At 39.2% G+C, this 20465-nt stretch overlaps 1 protein-coding gene across 1 annotated transcript in view; it reads right to left on the reverse strand.

The window, feature by feature from the left end:
* Positions 1 to 389: 389 nt before the first annotated feature.
* The window catches only part of LOC126359192 (protein phosphatase 1L), a 67509-nt gene continuing 47433 nt past the window's right edge, over positions 390 to 20465 (reverse strand). Inside the window, exon 4 of the mRNA XM_050007609.1 lies at positions 390 to 1197. Within this exon, the coding sequence (XP_049863566.1) occupies positions 805 to 1197 (393 nt within the window). The 3' untranslated portion in view covers positions 390 to 804. The remainder of the gene's footprint in view (positions 1198 to 20465) is intronic.

Here is a 20465-nt window from a genome sequence, read left to right on the forward strand (position 1 = left end):
TATCAGCTTTCCTATGTTTCATAAGAAATGTGGGTTTACAATAAGAGGCATTCCCTTCAGTCAAAATATACAATTAAGTGTGACTATCACACTGGTATGTGCAGATAATTAGGACTTTATGGGATGGGGTGTATATAAATCCTTTGCTGTGGTCGATGACACTTTACCCATTGGATACTTCACACTTTCATGAACTCAGTACATAAAGCACAGATATTCCTTCATTGTAGCAAATTTTATTATGAAATAAGTGCACTGTTAATCAAGATGATTCCATAGTAACACAGATATTATTCTGCAAATCTGCTATTCTCTTGGCACATTTTAACACATTTCTCCAACTTCTAAGGCAACATGCAAATGGTACATGAAGCAATAAAATAAAGGGATTACAGAGCTTTTGGCACATTTTATTGTACATATAAATATATACCACTCATGTGTACATAAATTTTGTGTAACAACACATATCTGACTAGATCACAAGTGAATTAACATTCAAGAAAATCGATCACAAAATACAAGTCACCATCAAAAACAGACTTAATAACAGTTACATAGTACAAAAGGCAATTTCAATCAATAACCACATATCTCAAATACAGCAAGTCACAAAAATAATTTTTCTAGTGAAACTTTGTTCAGTCCCCTTCCCTGAAAGAGATTCAAACAGATTCCATACAACACCAACAATCATAAACTCTTTTCTAAAACTGTGTTATGAATAGATTTTTGTGAAACAATGATAAATATAATAACCGTACTTTATCTCAATTGTGCAAATGAAAGCACACACAAAAAATTTTAATCTGTTTTCTTGGCACTTGCATAGCTCCATTTTTGTTCCTTAAAATTGATTACAACAACTGTTATATTATCCAAGGAACCCCTGTAATATGATTGCAAAGTAATGCTCTTTGCACCATAATGGGGTTCATTTAGTCTCTCCTTAATGAAGGCAACTGCCTCCTCATTTGTGAAAGTGTCCCATAATCCATCTGACGCTAATATTAAAAATTGTGGTTTATGGTCTGATAAATCAAATGTCAGAATGTCTGGATCAGCAATTACTAGCTTTTTATCTTTCAAAGGGTAATCACCAAGAGCTCGGGATGTAGCTAATATACCAGCCACACGCCACACTCCATTAAAAGTGACAAAACCACCAGCCTCTTTTATTCGTTTCTTTTCGCGCACCTGGGAAAATAAAGAGGAAAGCATATATGATTGAGGAATGTATGTCAATGGCAGTTGATATGAGCAGTCTAAAGAAAATGATACCAACACTTACATTAATGATAATTTCTAACACCTTTATAATAAATTCCCATTCATAACAATTACAGTTCAAGATAAATACTTCAAAACAACATGTCAGGTCTGTGAAAAAACCGTAAGTATTAGACCTATTGCACAGAAATGCTGCAACATGACTGCTTTCTAAATGGTTACAAAATTAACAGCTTTCTGCAGCTAACAGTGTGCAAAATGGATTCAGTTTAAATTCTGCTCTCAGTAAGAATTAAAATACAACACATGGTATATAAATTATATTTTGCATAGACTGATAGTGGCTATCCTCTATGCCAAGCAACAACATTTATCAACTTTTCAAATTAAAAGTCAAATGTGTATGAATTCCTAAGGGACCAAACTGCTGAGGTCATCGGTCCCTAGACTTACACACTACTTAAACTAACTTATGCTAAGACACCCCCCCCCACACACACACACACACATACACACACAAATGAGGGAAATTAAAATTCTCATCATGCAGAAAGATTACTCTTTTGCAAAGTAACACTATAATTACCATTATTTTCTAGTAAGCAAATTTTTCCTCCATTTTCTAACCATCTAGAAGTAGCCTCATTGCTGAAGCAATTTATCTACAGCAAGCATATAAGGGTGATCTGCTACAACATTTTGGCTCATTTTCTGTCTGTCTGTCATTTTCTTTGTGCACTTGCATCCAAGCCACAATTACAATTAAGTGGTGCTCATTTTAAAGTCCTAGCAATTCAATGTTGTCAGCTCCAAGTGTTTGTAAAATACTTTGAACTAGAATAAAATTAGCATTTTTATGATTCTGATTTGAATGAAACCAGGTTTCAAAGATATTTATCCTTTAAGAGAGTTTTAAATTGTAAAATATTGCTGAGGAAGTAATGAATTATTTGCTGAGTGAAGGACAGGTATAGCACCCATTTCAAAAAGAATCTCAACAGCCATATAAAAGCCTGAGCAAAGAAATAACTAAAGACATAATACCCACTTTTGTAATTTTTAATTAGTTTAGCTCAAAGAGGTGGCGAGGAACTACAATCTTTTATAACACCATACATCCCAAATGTACCTGTTGCTTAAGAGAGGACACCATTAAACATGTGGAATCATAACTGTATTAGTACTCCAGTGGACAGGTCATATACATAAAGGATACTGGCAAAAATGTATTGGTGGTGAGAAGAAAAGTGTTAGGTGACAATTGGCTGGATATAGGTTTCAAACACATTGAGATTGTATCAATGTGTATCTGAATGACAAATAACAACACAGCAAACATCTATCCCCTCTCACTCTCTCTCTCTCTTTAAGGATTCCATGCCTCAGTTGTCCATCTGTCTGTCTGCTCATCATTAAGAACCCTTTTTCTCAGGAACAGTCCCACTGTATCCATTTTGGCAAGAGGTCTTAATTTTGCTCCTACACCTGCTTCACCACCACTAGTGGACTTTGTCAGTACCATCAAAGAGGCTGTATGGCATCTTGCAACAGATGCAGCTGAGAAAATTCTTCAGGAGTCATACCATATGTTTACAAGAGCCGCACCATCGAACAGCAATATCTCACCTGCATCAAAGGCAGCCCTCCTTAACTTATGAGCAGAAGTGGATATGTTAATCTGCAGGTCTGATACAGGTAATGCTACTGTGGTCTGCCACAGGAGAATATATTAATAAGAGCAATGTTTTTATTGTGTGACTCCATGTATCCCAAGATCAATAATGATTCTACTGACTGACTGACTGATGCAAAAAACAGCAGAACTTCTACAGAAAAGTTCTCTATCAAAGGTGGTCATTAAGAGACTGAGGCCAATCAGTTCAGTTCAGTTCAATCTAGGCTTTATAGACTGCCCAATGTCCAAAAAGAAGAGGTGCAGTTACATCCTACAGTGAGCAATATGACTTGGAAGTATTTGGTGTCTTTATTCAAACCCTTCGTAGACAAATGCCCACATCATATAAGAAATTCTAGCTATTTTAACAGATGACTTTAGCGACTTAAGCTGGAAAGAAATGGCTTGGTCAGTTTTGATGTTATTTCACTTTTTACATACGTGTCTCTGGTGGACTCGCTACATCTCATCAGCAATAGATTTGGGGCTGAATTAAATGTTGTTCGAGCATACTACTCCCTGACATACTTTTTATTTGACAATGAGTTTTCCCGAACAGTCTAATGAAATCGAAATGGGGTGTCCTTCATATTCCCTGAAGGCCAATCTTTTTATGGAAGATTTTGAGGAGCAAGCCGTCACCTCAGCTATTTTAGAACCAACAGTATTTTGGCAACACATTGATGACACTTTTATAGTTTGGTCTCATGGTTTGGACAGTCTCCAAGAGTTCCTTCAATGTCTGAACTCCATGCATGGGAACAAAATTTGCTATGGAGATGGAGAAAGACGGTTGATTGTCATTTTTATATATCTTCACATGACGTATGGGCAACTGCGCACTTGGGCATTCGGTGTTTCAAAAGCCCACTCATACAGACCTGTATTTACAAGCTACTAATTGCCACCATCTGGCACAAATAATGGGCATTCTAAAGACCATCTTGGATACCGATAACCTATAACTGGAACACCGGCAAACTGTGTTCCTGAACAATAAATAGTCACTTATCAGCAGGTACAGTGAGCATTGCAGACATATAAACAACAGAACAAAGAAGAGACTATGGCCTCCAAAACAACTGCTTACCTACCACATATTGGAAATGTTTCAGTGAAAATACGCAGAATATTAAAAAGAGAAAGCTGAAGTAATCTTTCATCCTCCTTCCAAAATCTTGGCACTATTGGTACCTGTGAAGTGAAGGATGACTTAGAGCTGCACAAGGCAGATGCCCATTGTAAAGCATTAGTGGCTTATTTGCCTCCTCCAAGCCAATAAGTCAGCTATCACCAAACACTGTATCTCCACTGGTCATTTGATGAAATACAATGAAACAAAAATTGTGATCCACACAAACATTTGGAGCTCCATCATCAATGAATCAGTGGGAAATACCACTGTTTGTATATCTTATTAATCAAGACAGTCGCTTGCAGTTAAATTCTGCAATGCGTCCTGTCACAGAAAAGCTTCATGCTCTGCATAGCTGGCATCGTTCTGCAATTTTACCAAATGAAGACAATTGATTTGACATTGCTGAGATGAGCTTTCAACATGGAGGGTGTGTAGCACAGCACACACTTGCAGCACAAGCGCATGTGCAACACCAACTGGACACACCACACGTGGCGGTGGCATCTTAAATAAAAGAGCTCAGTGCATTTCTCCCAGTATTCATCTGAAGGTGGCCAAAAGACTGCAGTGAAATATAATGGCAGCAAGGTGCAGACATCTTGCAACTCTCCTGAAGTTTTATGCAACAGCTGTCTGGGTATTCTAACACTGACCAAAACCAACAAAAGTGGTTCATTACTGAATAAAATAGTCCCTTGTCTCTTTGGTTACAATGGATATGTCAAAAATCATTGTTTTGTAGGATATAAAAACAGTTAATGCTGAATGGTGTACAACTACTTGTTTGCCCCCAAGTTATTAATGAAATTGGAAACCACAACAAAAAATAATCGCATCTTTCTTCCAGTCAATGCCAGCTGTCACGCAGAACATCAAACAGTTCATTATTTGACAGAGAAAGCTAGTTCTCTCTCTCTCTCTCTCTCTCTCTCTCTCTCACACACACACACACACACACACACACACACACACACACACACACACACACACACACACACACACACAAAATCGCGCGCACGCACCTGTGCATGAGCAAAGTAGTAATTGACATTAACGCAACCATTACTTGTCGACGAACTGTTGAGGTAATTAATTAACTCAGTACATAATGAAACTGCCTGATACTTGCAGTTGTATAGTCGGATATCGGGCGCCACTTTTATTGCAAGTTTAATATATCTGCGAATACTACACCCTGCAGTCTCTCCAGAGTGCAATTCAGTTCCACGAATCTGCTTTTTTCCTTTCTACCAAACTGGATCACTCTATAAAGACATTATCAAAACTGATCATTTTAAGCTGGATTGTAATTAATATTCACTGTACGCACTCACTTGAATTAATACCTAACAACGTCTTTTTGTTCCCTCTTGTCAAATAAGACAGCAATTTCCATCATTGTGATAAGAGTTATTAAACCCTTCCAAAATCATATTTTTGAAGTAACATCAGAGTGGGAAAATGTTTCCAGAATTAGTTAAAAATCCATACGAGAGTGTATAAATTTTAAATGTGAATATTTTGAGAAACAATAAAATAACCTGTGACAAATGTTTTTCTTTAATTGTTCTTGGTAAAAGTTTAAAAAGTGGACATCACAGACAAGAAAAATGTCAAAGTGTGTCGTAATTCAGAATGTGCCAAGCCTAATACTATAACTGTTGTGCTCAAACCAACCTTCAAGTTGTGGACAACTTTACTATTGTTCAAATTTTCACAGCATCGCTTTTTTACCAATCACTTCTTATTTTTAATGCAGTAAGTTTCCTTTGGTGGCAGGATAACTCAGGTGCTAATGTTCCATGTGCTCGCAATTAAAAAAAAGTAGACAACTGATTTGAGAATGCTTTTATACTTCAATGTAATGTGTGCTTGACAGTGGTAGAACAATTTGACTGAAAACAGGCAGTATAAAAATGGATTGCCATTGTTGGAACCCAAGCCCAAGATCCAACATCTGTGGTAATTATGGCTCATATATCATGGTAGTCATTGGAACACTGTAATGACAGATCAGTTCTTTACATGTAGCGTTGTGGGTTCATCACTTACACCACCACAAGCATTGTATTTTTTGGTGATATATCCTCCATGTGGTACACAGACAGCTCATACCAGTGGTAACAGTGTGCTTGTAATATAGTGACTGTACAACTGCCTCTGAGGCAATCTTCAGTTGCCAGGCCTATACAGTGTTATCATGATTTCAATTGCCAGAAAATTGTTGACTGCAATTGTATACATGATAAAGGAAAGTCCTTGGTGGAATACAAATAATGGAAATAGTTTATTGAACCTGACTCAGCTTTCAGACAATGTGCTTCCTCAGAGCTAACTTACAAAAGCACACACACAACTACCTTGTAACAGCAAATTAAATAGTCCTGATGCTACACTTTGACTGGGCCAAAGAGCAGCCAAGTGGATTGGGTGAGGTAAACAAAGAGGCCAGGAGGGGAAAAGATAGTGATGGCTAGGAAGGAGATACAGTATGGGATGGGGTGGCAATGTGGCAGTGATGAGCCAAATCTGGCACAGGCAAGGCAAAGTTGCATGTGGTTCTCTATAAGGTGTAGGGATAGAACAGACCACAAAGGAGATTGCAGAGCCAAAGAAATGAAGTAAAGTAAATGACACAAGGACAGGGATACAGGTGGACAAAAACCACTTCCTTTCTCACCTCTCAACCATCCCCACCTCATTACAGCCTGGATCTACTGTTAATGTCAATGCCATGACCCTATATGCCACCATCCTATACCACAACATCCTAATGCACTTCATTAGAAGTCTGCACAGAGTGAATATCTGCTATTACAACTACTTGGCAGGTAGAAGACTGTAGAAAATGTGGATACATACACAAGGAAATCTGTGGATGTATGCAACAATAATTACTTTTGGATACAAGTTAAAGGACAGTGTCAGTATTATAACTTTGGTCTATTTGCACTGCATGTAATCATAATACAAGAGTGTGCTGGAAAATGATTCTTAAAAAATTTTTAATGTGAAAACTCTTAAAGCTTTATCTTCATTCTTCATATCTACATATTTGCAGCCCTCTAGTGCAGTGTGTAATGTAACTATGTTGGTGCATGAGAAACAGTGTGTTGTAGCCAAGTTTTGAATTCGAAGAATTCATCCACTCATTGATTACCCTATGCTTCGGCATGACAATACCAGACCACTTACGAGAGCTTAGACACCTACAAAGCAATCTGACACATTGTGTTCACTGTTACTGATCATCCTCCGTACAGTCCCTATCTGGCTCCATCCAATTTTCATCTGTTTCCAAAACTTAAAGAACATCTTCAGGACTTCACTTTGATAGTCATGAAGTTGTGCAAGCAGAGGTGAGGTTGCGGCTCCAATAAAGTCAAACATAATGCAGTGAGGGCATCAACAAACTGGTTTTTCATTGGTACAAACATGTTCATCACTAGGCTTACTTCATAGAGAAATATGAGCAAATATGCAGACATAAAGAATAAGGATGTAGAAAGTTAATGTTCATTTTATTTCAAAACCTTTAAAAGTTCTCACATAACAAATCTGGAAGTGTTACTGTTCAGCACCTCCTCATAATACTTGGAGTGACACTATATTTGTTTCAATGCACAGTGTCCTAGAAAGGTTTGATGTGTTGTTGATGTATGCAAAGGCTAAGGAATGCAACATCGTTTTCTTCCCAGCATTATGTACAATTACACAAGCATCCTGTTCCCACTGTACCAATAATTGCCTTACTTCTGGTGAAAATTAGCTTTATGTGCCTAACCCTCCTACTTCCCTTCTCTCTCCTCAACACTCTCCAGCTACAGTTTGGTGCAATGCCTATTTGGGTGCCTTCCTGGCAGTGGTCGCTGGTGATATTTGAAGCTGAGAGTTGCGCCAAAGTTTTCTGCGTCACATTTTCTTAAGAGAAACTTAGAGGGGAAACAATTGTTTAACCCAGAACCTCACTTCACGATATGTCATCCCAATAAATTATACTTCAAAAGACACCTTTCTGAGAGCTTGTGCAGATTATCACACGTAGAAACTCTAAAAATCTGACACCAAACTATAAGAAAGCAAAATGTGTTACTTCAGTTAATTCCAATATGTTGGACATGCAAAAGTCTGCCATCAGCTAGTAACAATGCAGGAATGTCGTAACTCGTACCCTGGCCTCCATGCGAGTTCCCCACCAAACAGGCACAGAAAGCAGAAAAGCACATTTTTAATGGCACAGTCACATAATCTCTGAACTGTTGATTTCCAGTATTAAAATTTTGCACAATATTTAAATCCAGTACTTGTGTTCCAAGAGTTTTTACTGCAAGTGTTACTCTCATAAGAAATCTGGGAAAGCTCTCTAACTTGCTCTCTAACTTTTAACTTACATTATTCATTTTCACTCACATTCTATTACACTGAGAAAGTAAGGACTTACAACCTAGAATCTATCTGTTATTGCAATACCTAGAAAATTGTCTGTAACCAAAACACGCAAACCATCTCCAAACACCACCAAATGCATAATTGACAAAAATATGAAAAGAAGTTAAGCTGATTAGAAAACACTTCCTTTATCGGTGTATGAACCACATGTTTATGATTGTGATAAAATACCAGTGTTGGTAATGTTGTGGGCAGGATCAGACTCAGGCTGTAATGACAGCAACATTCTATCCACTGCTGAACAGCAGTAGGAAAGTTTGATCTGAAGCTGATAGTTTTTATTGGTCCACTATGAACGACTAGGATACTGAGTGGTCAAAGATGGTTAATTTTAACATAGGAGTGTGTTTTGAAAAGTTCTCGGAATCACCACGATAGATCAGCACTAGCATAAGTTGATCACGTGATATTCATAGGACTGTTGCCTGTAAACATATGCTACACTAGTGCTTTTGGAAGAGAGCTATGGCAGGGTCTCTGCTGTTGTTCCCACATAGTGATTTGTGGGGGGAGGGGAGGGGGGGGGGGGAATAAATTTCGAGATCCGAGCAGTGTTTAAGTACTTCGTAAAGAAAGGTATGAAAGCAAAGGACATTCATGCTGATTTCCAGAATATACTTGGGGACTCTACTCTCTCATATTCAACTGTTGCCAAGTGGACAAATGAAGTTAAATTTGGCTAGGAGAGCTTACATGATGATCTGCGCAGTGGTCAGCCAAGATGTGTCACTACTCCAGAAATCATTGCAAAATTGCACAAAAAGGTCATGGAGGATCGCCAATTGAAAGTGCGTGAAATTGCTCACGCTTGCCAGATATCATCTGAAAGGGAATATCAGATTTTAACTGAAGAATTAGAAATGAAAAAATTATCTGCGAGATAGGTGCCGCGACTCTTGATGCTGGATCAAAAACGCATGAGAATGGACATATCGGAACAATGTTTGGCCCATTTTAGGGGAAACAAACAAGATTTTTTGCACCGGTTTGTGACCACAGATGGAACTCTGGTGAACTAGTGTATCCCAGAGACAAAACAACAGTCAAAACAGTGGAAATATTCTGATTCTCTGCCACAAAAAAAAAAAAAAAAAGCAATGACAATTTCTTCAGCGGGAAAGGTCATAGCATCAATGTTCTGGGATGCGAAGGGGATTCTGTTTGTAGATTATCTCCCCACTGGGCAAACAAATATCAGGGAATACTATGCTAACCTTCTCGACAAATTGCAACAAAAAATATGCAAAAAAAGGCCAGGTTTGGTAAGGAAGAAAGTTACCTTCCATCAAGAGAATGCATGCCCAAACACGTACTGTCGCCATGGCCAAATTACACGAACAAAGGTATGAAATGTCACCACACCCAACATATTCATTTGATATGGCTCCGTCAGACTTCTATCTCTTCCCAAAACTGAAAATTTTTCTTGGTGGATGAAGATTCACTTCAAATGACAACTATTTCACAAGCCTGGAGGAAACTCATTTTCGAGATGCGATCAAGGCACTGGAAAACCACCGGACCAAGTGCATTAATCTACAAGGAGACTACATTGAAAAATATAAAAGTTTCAGTGACGTAAGTTTTTTTTTCCCCGAGAACTTTTCAAACCACCCTCATATTTTAGAGGAAATGTTGGGTTTATTAAATTAAAACATTAGAAGAGAAGGCAGCAAGTCACTGGACAATTTTAAGAGTTGTGCAATGCTGCAATAACTCATCAGTCTCTCCATTTCCATTCTCCTTTTATCAAAATCTAATGGAAAACAAAAGCTATCTTTTCTTATTGCTCCACAACAATGTTGTTCCACTTCTTTCATGAGGTTTAAAAGTAAAATAGTCAATCTGAAAGCTGATATCAACATCTCAGCTAAGCCCTTTGCTAAGTAAGATCCTATCAGAGGTACACAATTTCCTTTCCACCAACATGTTCCACCAACCACTAATACAAGGTCCTGTATCTTAACATGGAATCTTAACAGTGGTGTAACTTTAATTTCATACACTCAAAACAATGATTGAAGTAAGAGTCAAATTAGCTGTCTGAATAAATCCTAGGACCTACTAGGCAATGAATCCAGCACCAATAGTTTGAAACTTGACACCTACCAGTGGGTAACTATTATTTTTAAAAATGCCTAACTATAGTTCATCAGTGCTTTTTTATGCCCACTGTTTAATTTTCCCCATGTAAATTTCAAAGCGTTATAATCATCCAATCTTATTTGCCTAATAAACATTGCATCCCTATTTTACTGATTTGTTTGAGATATTTAGAAACACAATGTAGTGCTTTACTTGAAATGATGTGTCTGAATGCTACACTTGACCATTTATAGTGACCATTGTGAGATTGAATGCAACCTGATGGCATTACAGGCACATATGCAGTAGGAAAAGTATATAAGTAATGCAGAGATGAACAAGAAATCACTCTGGTGACAATATAGGTTGCAAATAACTTTAGTGATGTAAGCTACTCTGACAAAAGGATGATCGTTATGGCATGGCATCTCAGAATGAATGTATTGAAAATGGTGAAGCTGGTCTGCTGTTCAGGCACTACTGTTATGAGCATCTATAGAAAGTGAATGAAGTATCGTGAAACCACAGGTAGGGGACTGTGACTGGGGCATTCATGCCTCACCACAAAACATTGAGGTCGAAAGCTTGCGTGCTCTGTAAAGCAGGGAAGGCAGTGATCTGTGGCAGATCTGAACACTAAATACAATGCTGGTGCAGGCACAAGTGTTTCAGAGCTCACATTGCTAATGACCCCTGTGATCTGTTGACCTGATAACATCATTGATTAAAATTGCAGTGCGGACAGGATTGTCAAGATTGTACAGTGCATCAATGGAAATGTGTTGTCTGATGAGATGATTAAAATTCCTAGTTACACCAGGTTGAGAGTCATGTTCGCCCAGATACACCACCATCCAGACCAAAAGCACGCGAGACATATAGCATGCCACGGACACATGCCATTATGGACAGTACTTAGCTATGGAGGCCATGCATGTAAACTTCTATGGGTAATTGAAGACACCATAACACATGGAACACATTTGTATGCACAAACAGTTTCCCCATAATTTACGGGACTGTGAGACCTATAGTTAGACATCTGGGGGCTACATATCTCTTGAAACTACCAAGGACTTGTCAAATCCATGCCATGCAGATACGCAGCTACACTGAATTCCAAAGGTCGCTGAATACGGTATTGGCAAGTTTGTTGTAAGTTTTGGCTCATCAGTGTGTATTCCATGGGCTAACACCATTCAATAAGTTACATACCATCTTTTATGACTGTAATAAAAGTCTTATTATGGCCAAACATGTTTTGCTTTATTTTAAAGCAACATCAGTGGTCAATGTAACAATATGGTTTTTCCTCATAATTTTGTTTGCTAAGATCAGAACAGTTCTCGAGCTTTAACTTTCTAGTATAAGCAGTACTAATTATTATTGTTACTAACTTGTTTGCTTCTTAACCATTCTTCCTCTTCTTCTAAATATATGTGAAATAATGCCATCTTGCCATTTAGTGTACTTTGCTTGCTATTGAAGCAAGTGTTGTTTCGTTCATTTTGATGGTAGCAACTTTGTGTGATATATATATATATATATATATATATATTAAAAACAAAGATTCCAAGACTTACCAAGCGGGAAAGCGCCGGCAGGCAGGCATTTTTGTGGTTTCATGGGTGTTTTTCTTTATCTACTATATGTTTCATTATTTTAAATTTTTGTTTGGTAGTTTATTATATGTTGTTTCTCTATTTTTGCATTTTGGATTTGGGAATTCTCTTGTAGGGTTACGAGGAATATTACTGTTTTCAAGACTTTTTCTATGGTGATAGGGTGTTCTGCAAATGTTGAATGGCTAGTACCATATTTCCATACTCTTTTTATACACTCCTGGAAATGGAAAAAAGAACACATTGACACCGGTGTGTCAGACCCACCATACTTTCTCCGGACACTGCGAGAGGGCTGCACAAGCAATGATCCCACACACAGCACAGCGGACACACCAGGAACTGCGGTGTTGGCCGTCGAATGGCGCTAGCTGCACAGCATTTGTGCACCGCCGCCGTCAGTGTCAGCCAGTTTGCCGTGGCATACGGAGCTCCATCGCAGTCTTTAACACTGGTAGCATGACGCAACAGCGTGGACGTGAACCGTATGTGCAGTTGACGGACTTTGAGCGAGGGCGTATAGTGGGCATGCAGGAGGCCGGGTGGACGTACCGCCGAATTGCTCAACACGTGGGGCGTGAGGTCTCCACAGTACATCGATGTTGTCGCCAGTGGTCGGCGGAAGGTGCACGTGCCTGTCAACCTGGGACCGGACCGCAGCGACGCACGGATGCACGTCAAGACCGTAGGATCCTACGCAGTGCCGTAGGGGACCGCACCGCCACTTCCCAGCAAATTAGGGACACTGTTGCTCCTGGGGTATCGGCGAGGACCATTCGCAACCGTCTCCATGAAGCTGGGCTACGGTCCCGCACACCGTTAGGCCGTCTTCCGCTCACGCCCCAACATCGTGCAGCCCGCCTCCAGTGGTGTCGCGACAGGCGTGAATGGAGGGACGAATGGAGACGTGTCGTCTTCAGCGATGAGAGTCACTTCTGCCTTGGTGCCAATGATGGTCGTATGCGTGTTTGGCGCCGTGCAGGTGAGCGCCACAATCAGGACTGCATACGACCGAGGCACACAGGGCCAACACCCGGCATCATGGTGTGGGGAGCGATCTCCTACACTGGCCGTACACCTCTGGTGATCGTCGAGGGGACACTGAATAGTGCACGGTACATCCAAACCGTCATCAAACCCATCGTTCTACCATTCCTAGACCGGCAAGGGAACTTGCTGTCCCAACAGGACAATACACGTCCGCATGTATCCCGTGCCAGCCAACGTGCTCTAGAAGGTGTAAGTCAACTACCCTGGCCAGCAAGATCTCCGGATCTGTCCCCCATTGAGCATGTTTGGGACTGGATGAAGCGTCGTCTCACGCGGTCTGCACGTCCAGCACGAACGCTGGTCCAACTGAGGCGCCAGGTGGAAATGGCATGGCAAGCCGTTCCACAGGACTACATCCAGCATCTCTACCATCGTCTCCATGGGAGAATAGCAGCCTGCATTGCTGCGAAAGGTGGATATACACTGTACTAGTGCCGACATTGTGCATGCTCTGTTGCCTGTGTGTATGTGCCTGTGGTTCTGTCAGTGTGATCATGTGATGTATCTGACCCCAGGAAGGTGTCAATAAAGTTTCCCCTTCCTGGGACAATGAATTCACGGTGTTATTATTTCAATTTCCAGGAGTGTATTATTTAAATCTTGTTTCAAAAGTTTGGTGGTCTGTGCTAAGTATAGAGCATCACAACTGTTACACTGGAGTTGTTAAATACCAGATTTTCTTTTTATATTCCGTGGAATATAATACCTGTGTACACTAATACACTTGCGGGCACACACAAATAACTTCTGCAACCTTTCAAATAAAAGGTCTTTGATTTTGAGTCCAACCAAGCATTCACAGCAATCAATCACTGCATGATCATTGTCAAATCATCATCCTTTGAGGTCTCTTTTTAGGTTTGAGAAAAGAAAACTGTCGGAAAAGAAAACAGTCTGATGGAGCCAATTCTGAAGAACATGGCAGATAACTTAACAATTCGAACCCACAGTCACACAAGAGTTTCCAGTGTTGCGAGGGCTGTGTGTGCCGGTGTGTTGTCCTGATGCAAAAGAACTCTGCGTGCCAATTTTCCTCGCCTTTTCCTCTTCATCTCTTCTCTCAAATGGTACAAAAGGGTGCAATAGTATGATGCATTGATAGTTATGCTCTTTTGCAAGTAATCCACCAGAAGGGGCTTCTGCATCCCAGAAGACTGATGCCATCACCTTGCCAGCTGATTTTTGCACCCGGAATTTTTTTGGGTTAGGATATGAAGATGTTTCCATTGCTGTGACTGTTGTTTTGTTTCAGGTTCAAAGTGGTGAATCCACATTTCATACAGTGTCACATACCTTGCAAGAAAGCTGTCTTCATCTGCTTTAAACTGGCGGACGATTTCTTCACAACACTGCACATGCTCCCAACTCTGATCTGTATTAAGTCTTTCGGGATTAACTGAACTGAAACTTTAAGTTTTGAACATGGCTGTGTTATCAACGACTGTTTACAAAGTAAAATTAAAGCAACAACAGCCTTTGGTCGCAAAAATGAAGTCTTTTGACCTAGGTTTCAGCAACTATAAAGAGTGCCTTCATCAAAAGTAAAAAATTCAAACTGGCATGTCACATATAAAATAAGTACCACGCAATAAAGCTTTATTGATATGAAACTTTCCACATTCCCAAAATATCCACAATAATGTCATGAATATGCCCATGGGAGATTCCAAATGTGATTTCAATGTGCTGCAACGTTGTTCAACAATCCTGCAAAATCGTATCATGAATTGCAGTCACCGCTTCATCAGTGGCGATGGTGACATGCCTTCTGCTCCTTGGTGCATCTTCCATACTTGTTCTTCCACATTTGGAGTCAGACACCCAGTTTCTGTGTATTCCGTATGTCCCCCACAATTTCCTTGGGCGTCATACTCTTCAAATGAAGATATTAAACCACAGCATGGTTCTTGATTCTCTCAATATTCACATTTTGCTTACACTACAGTAGGCAACACATCCTAGCAAAAACCTAACAAAGCTGGAGCCTGAAACTTGACTTGCACACCCACAAAGGGGCACCATAAAAGCAGGTAGTGGTGTTTATGCAAGACATTACAGTAAATATATCGGGCTAGAAACTTTTCAACCAGCGCTCGTATGTCAGTATCACCTTTCTTCATTAGACATTTCTGTACTTTTATTGCTTTGGTATGCTACTTTTATTCTTTGTTTCTTGACAATGTTCCCCATTCTGTGCATCAGTTTATTTCCGATTGTGAAAGTGTACCAGCTTGTCTGTTGAGTGTCTATGTTGTGCCTTTGTTGTGTGGTGGTTTTGTGTGTGTGTGTGTGTGTGTGTGTGTGTGTGTGTGTGTGTGTGTGTGTGTGTGTGTGTGTGTGTGTCTAGATATCTGTGGTATTTTGTTTTGTTTTTCTTTTTTTTTTTAATTTTTATAGTTTTCTGGATTTTCTTGTTCAGAAAGAGCAAGCAGGTCAAATACACTTCCTAGATATATCCATTACAAAGAAAAATAACTGATATTCAATCAGCATTTACAGGAAAAAGACCACAACACACTACATCAATCATCTAATCACTCACAGGCCCTAAAAGCCGCAGCTCTGAGATATGTCCTCCACATATTTAACGCAATACCACTTGACAAAAATAACTACAATAATGAGCTGGATATTACAATTCAGAATACAAAAAAGATACCACGAATCTCAAGCTACAAAACTGAACAAAATATCCACAGAAACATAAAAATTAAAAAAAATCAAGTAGAAATAAAAAATGACACCAGGGAAATCCACAGATTCACAACACCCAACAACACCAACATTATACAACAAGGGCACAACACAGATACTCGTAAGACAAGCTGGTAAACTCAAGGAAGAAGAAATAAAAATAGCATATTAAAGCACTGTCACAATACAGAAATGTCTAAAGAAGGAAGATGATATAAATATGGCATTTATCAACCCCAGTGTAACATTGTGATGCTCTATACTTAGGACATACCAGCAGAACTTTTGAAACATGATATAAATAAGATAAAAGAGCAAGGAAATATGGTACCAGCCATTTGCAGAACACCTCAGACAAGAAAACCACCACCCTGCCACAATAGAAAACGATGTGAAAATAGTCATATTCAGTAATAAAGAGAAACATCTCTTAACCCTACAAGAGAACCTCCAAATTCAAAATGCAATAATAGAGAAGAAACACTTAATAAATGACTAAACAAATGTCAGCAATCAAATGTTACTTAAACTGATAAAATATATAGTAGATAAAGAACAACCCCCAAGACACCACAAAATATCAAGCTAGGCAATATCCCCACCCTAGATCACCCCCACTGTACCATTGTAAAGCAATAACTGACACACATAGAAGTTAGGCAAATGCTCCTGCTACCATCAAAACAAGTAAAAGAACATATCTTGTAATAGCAAAACAAAGTACACTAAATGGTGAGATGGCAATGTTTCTTCACACAAAAACATGATTACATTTAGTCAAACAATGAAAAATCCAGGGTGGGGTGTTATTTAGTGTTAGCAAAAGAGCTGTGTGTTAAAATCTACCACATATGTTTATAAGAACAGGAAGGATTATGTATGAAACAACCAAACTATAATGATAATACAGGGTGTACAAAAGTCCGGGAACACTTTCAATTATTTATTGCATAAAAACCAAACTTTGTACAGATATCATAAATATGTCATTTTGAAGAAAAACCCTGAAAGTTTTTTTCCATGTACACCACCACAGCATAGTTTGGTAATTTGCCAATAGTCAGTGATAGTCGCAAACATAGCTGTGATACAGAAGGGAACAGCTGTTTCATGAAATGGCCTCCCCAACCACCAGGTCTCACTCTGTGTGACACTTTCTGTGAGGACACATTAAAGATCTGGTGCACGTACTGCCTCTACCACGTGATGTAGCAGAGCTCTGGGAGAGAAAACGGGAAGCAACTGCCACAGTCAACGATGTCATGCTGGGACAGGTGTGGCAAGAATTCGATTACCGTATTGACATCTGCCAGGTCACTCATGGTTCACAAATCGAACTTTGTAAAAAAAACTTTCAGAGTTTCTCTTCAAAATGCAATATGTATGACATCTGTACAATGTTTAGTTCTTGTGCAATAAATAAGTGAAAGTGTTCGCGGACTTTAGGTAGACCCTGTACATCTACATCAACATGGATACTCTACAAATCACATTTAAGTGACTGGCAGAGGGTTCTAACCACCTTCACAATTCTCTATTGTTACAATCTCATCTAGTAAACGGAAAGAACGAACACCTGTATCTTTCCATACAAACTCTGATTTCCTTTATTTTATCGAGGTGACCTTTCACCCTATGTAGGTCGGTGTCAACAAAATATTTTCGGATTTGAAGGAGCAAGTCGGAAATTGGAATTTCGTGAGAAGATTTCGTCGCTACGAAAAAACTATTTTCTTTTAATAATGTCCAGCCCAAATCCTGTACTATTTCAGTAACACTCTCTTCCGTATTTCACAATAATACAAAATTTGCTGCCTTTCTTTGAACTTTTTCAATGTACTCTGTCAGTCCTATCTGGTAAGGAACCCACACTGTGCAGCAATATTCTAAAAGAGGATGGACAAGCTTAGGGTAGGCAATCTCCTTAGTAGTTCTGTTATATTTCTAAGTGTCCTGCCAATAAAACACAGTCTTTGGTTTGCCTACCCCACAACATTTCCTGTGTGTTCCTCCCAATGTAAGTTGTTCATAATTATAAGAAAGAAAACTGACGTTCTACAGGTCGGAGCGTGGAATGTCAGATCCCTTAATCAGGCAGGTAGGTTAGAAAATTTAAAAAGGGAAATGGATAGGTTAAAGTTAGATATTGTGGGAATTAGTGAAGTTCCGTGGCAGGAGGAACAAGACTTCTGGTCAGGTGACTACAGGGTTATAAACACAAAATCAAATAGGGGTAATGCAGGAGTAGGTTTAATAATGAATAGGAAAATAGGAATGTGGGTAAGCTACTACAAACATAGTGAACACATTATTGTGGCCAAGATAGATACAAAGCCCACACCTACTACAGTAGTACAAGTTTATATACCAACTAGCTCTGCAGCTGACGAAGAAATTGAAGAAATGTATGATCAAATAAAAGAAATTATTCAGATAGTGAAGGGTGACGAAAATTTAATAGTCATGGGTGACTGGAATTCGGTAGTAGGAAAAGGGAGAGAAAGAAACGTAGTAGGTGAATATGTACTAGGGCAAAGAAATGAAAGAGGAAACCGCCTGGTAGAATTTTGCACAGAGCACAACTTAATCATAGGTAACACTTGGTTCAAGAATCATAAAAGAAGGCTGTATACATGGAAGAAACCTGGAGATACTAAAAGGTATCAGATAGATTATATAATGGGAAGACAGATATTTAAGAACCAGGTTTTAAGTTGTAAGACATTTCCAGGGGCAGATGTGGACTCCGACCACAATCTATTGGTTATGACCTGTAGATTAAAACTGAAGAAACTGCAAAAAGGTGGGAATTTAAGGAGATGGGACATGGATAAACTAAAAGAACCAGAGGTTGTACAGAGTTTCAGGGAGAGCATGAGGGAGCAATTGACAGGAATGGGGGAAAGAAATACAGTAGAAGAAGAATGGGTAGCTTTGAGGGATGAAGTAGTGAAGGCAGCAGAGGATCAAGTAGGTAAAAAGATGAGGGCTAGTAGAAATCTTTGGGTAACAGAAGAAATATTGAATTTAATTGATGAAAGGAGAAAATATAAAAATGCAGTAAATGAAGCAGGCAAAAAGGAATTCAGACGTCTCAAAAATGAGATCGACAGGAAGTGCAAAATGGCTAAGCAGGGATGGCTAGAGGACAAATGTAAGGATGTAGAGGCTTATCTCACTAGGGGTAAGATAGATACTGCCTACAGGAAAATTAAAGAGACCTTTGGAGAAAAGAGGACCACTTGCATGAACATCAAGAGCTCAGATGGAAACCCAGTTGTAACCAAAGAAGGGAAAGCAGAAAGGTGGAAGGAGTATATAGAAAGTATATACCAGGGTGATGTACTTGAGGACAATATTATGGAAATGGAAGAGGATGTAGATGAAGATGAAATGGGAGATACGATACTGCGTGAAGAGTTTGACAGAGCATTGAAAGACCTGAGTCGATACAAGGCCCCTGGAGTAGACAACATTCCATTGGAACTAGTGACGGCCTTAGGAGAGCCAGTCCTGACAAAACTCTACCATCTGGTGAGCAAGATGTATGAGACAGGCGAAATACCCTCAGACTTCAAGAAGAATATAATAATTCCAATCCCAAAGAAAGCAGGTGTTGACAGATGTGAAAATTACCGAACTATCAGTTTAATAAGTCACGGCTGCAAAATACTAACGCGAGTTCTTTACAGACGAATGGAAAAACTAGTAGAAGCCGACCTCGGGGAAGATCAGTTTGGATTCTGTAGAAATGTTGGAACATGTGAGGCAATACTAACCCTACGACTTATCTTAGAAGCTAGATTAAGGAAGGGCAAACCTACGTTTCTAGCATTTGTAGACTTAGAGAAAGCTTTTGACAATGTTGACTGGAATACTCACTTTCAAATTCTGAAGGCGGCAGGGGTAAAATACAAGGAGCGAAAGGCTATTTACAATTTGTACAAAAACCAGATGGCAGTTATAAGAGTCGAGGGACATGAAAGGGAAGCAGTGGTTGGGAAGGGAGTGAGACAGGGCTGTAGTCTATCCCCGATTTTATTCAATCTGTTTATTGAGAAAGCAGTGAAGGAAACAAAAGAAAAAAATTCAGAGTAGGTATTAAAGTCCATTGAGAAGAAATAAAAACTTTCAGGTTCGCCTATGACACTGTAATTCTGTCAGAGACAGCAAAGGACTTGGAAGAGCAGTTGAATGCAAAGGATAGTGTCTTGAAAGGAGGATATAAGATGAACATCAACAAAAGCAAAACGAGAATAATGGAATGTAGTCGAATTAAGTCGGGTGATGCTGAGGGAATTAGATTAGGAAATGAGACACTTAAAGTAGTAAAGGAGTTTTGCTATTTGGGGAGCAAAATAACTGATGATGGTCGAAGTAGATATAATATAAAATGTAGACTGGCAATGACAAGGAAAGCGTTTCTGAAGAAGAGAAGTTTGTTAACATCGAGTATAGATTTAAGTGTCAGGAAGTCATTTCTGAAAGTATTTGTACGGAGTGTAACCATGTATGAAAGTGA

Source organism: Schistocerca gregaria, chromosome 1, assembly GCF_023897955.1.
Source record: "Schistocerca gregaria isolate iqSchGreg1 chromosome 1, iqSchGreg1.2, whole genome shotgun sequence".
In the NCBI taxonomy this organism is placed as follows: Eukaryota; Metazoa; Arthropoda; class Insecta; order Orthoptera; family Acrididae; genus Schistocerca; species Schistocerca gregaria.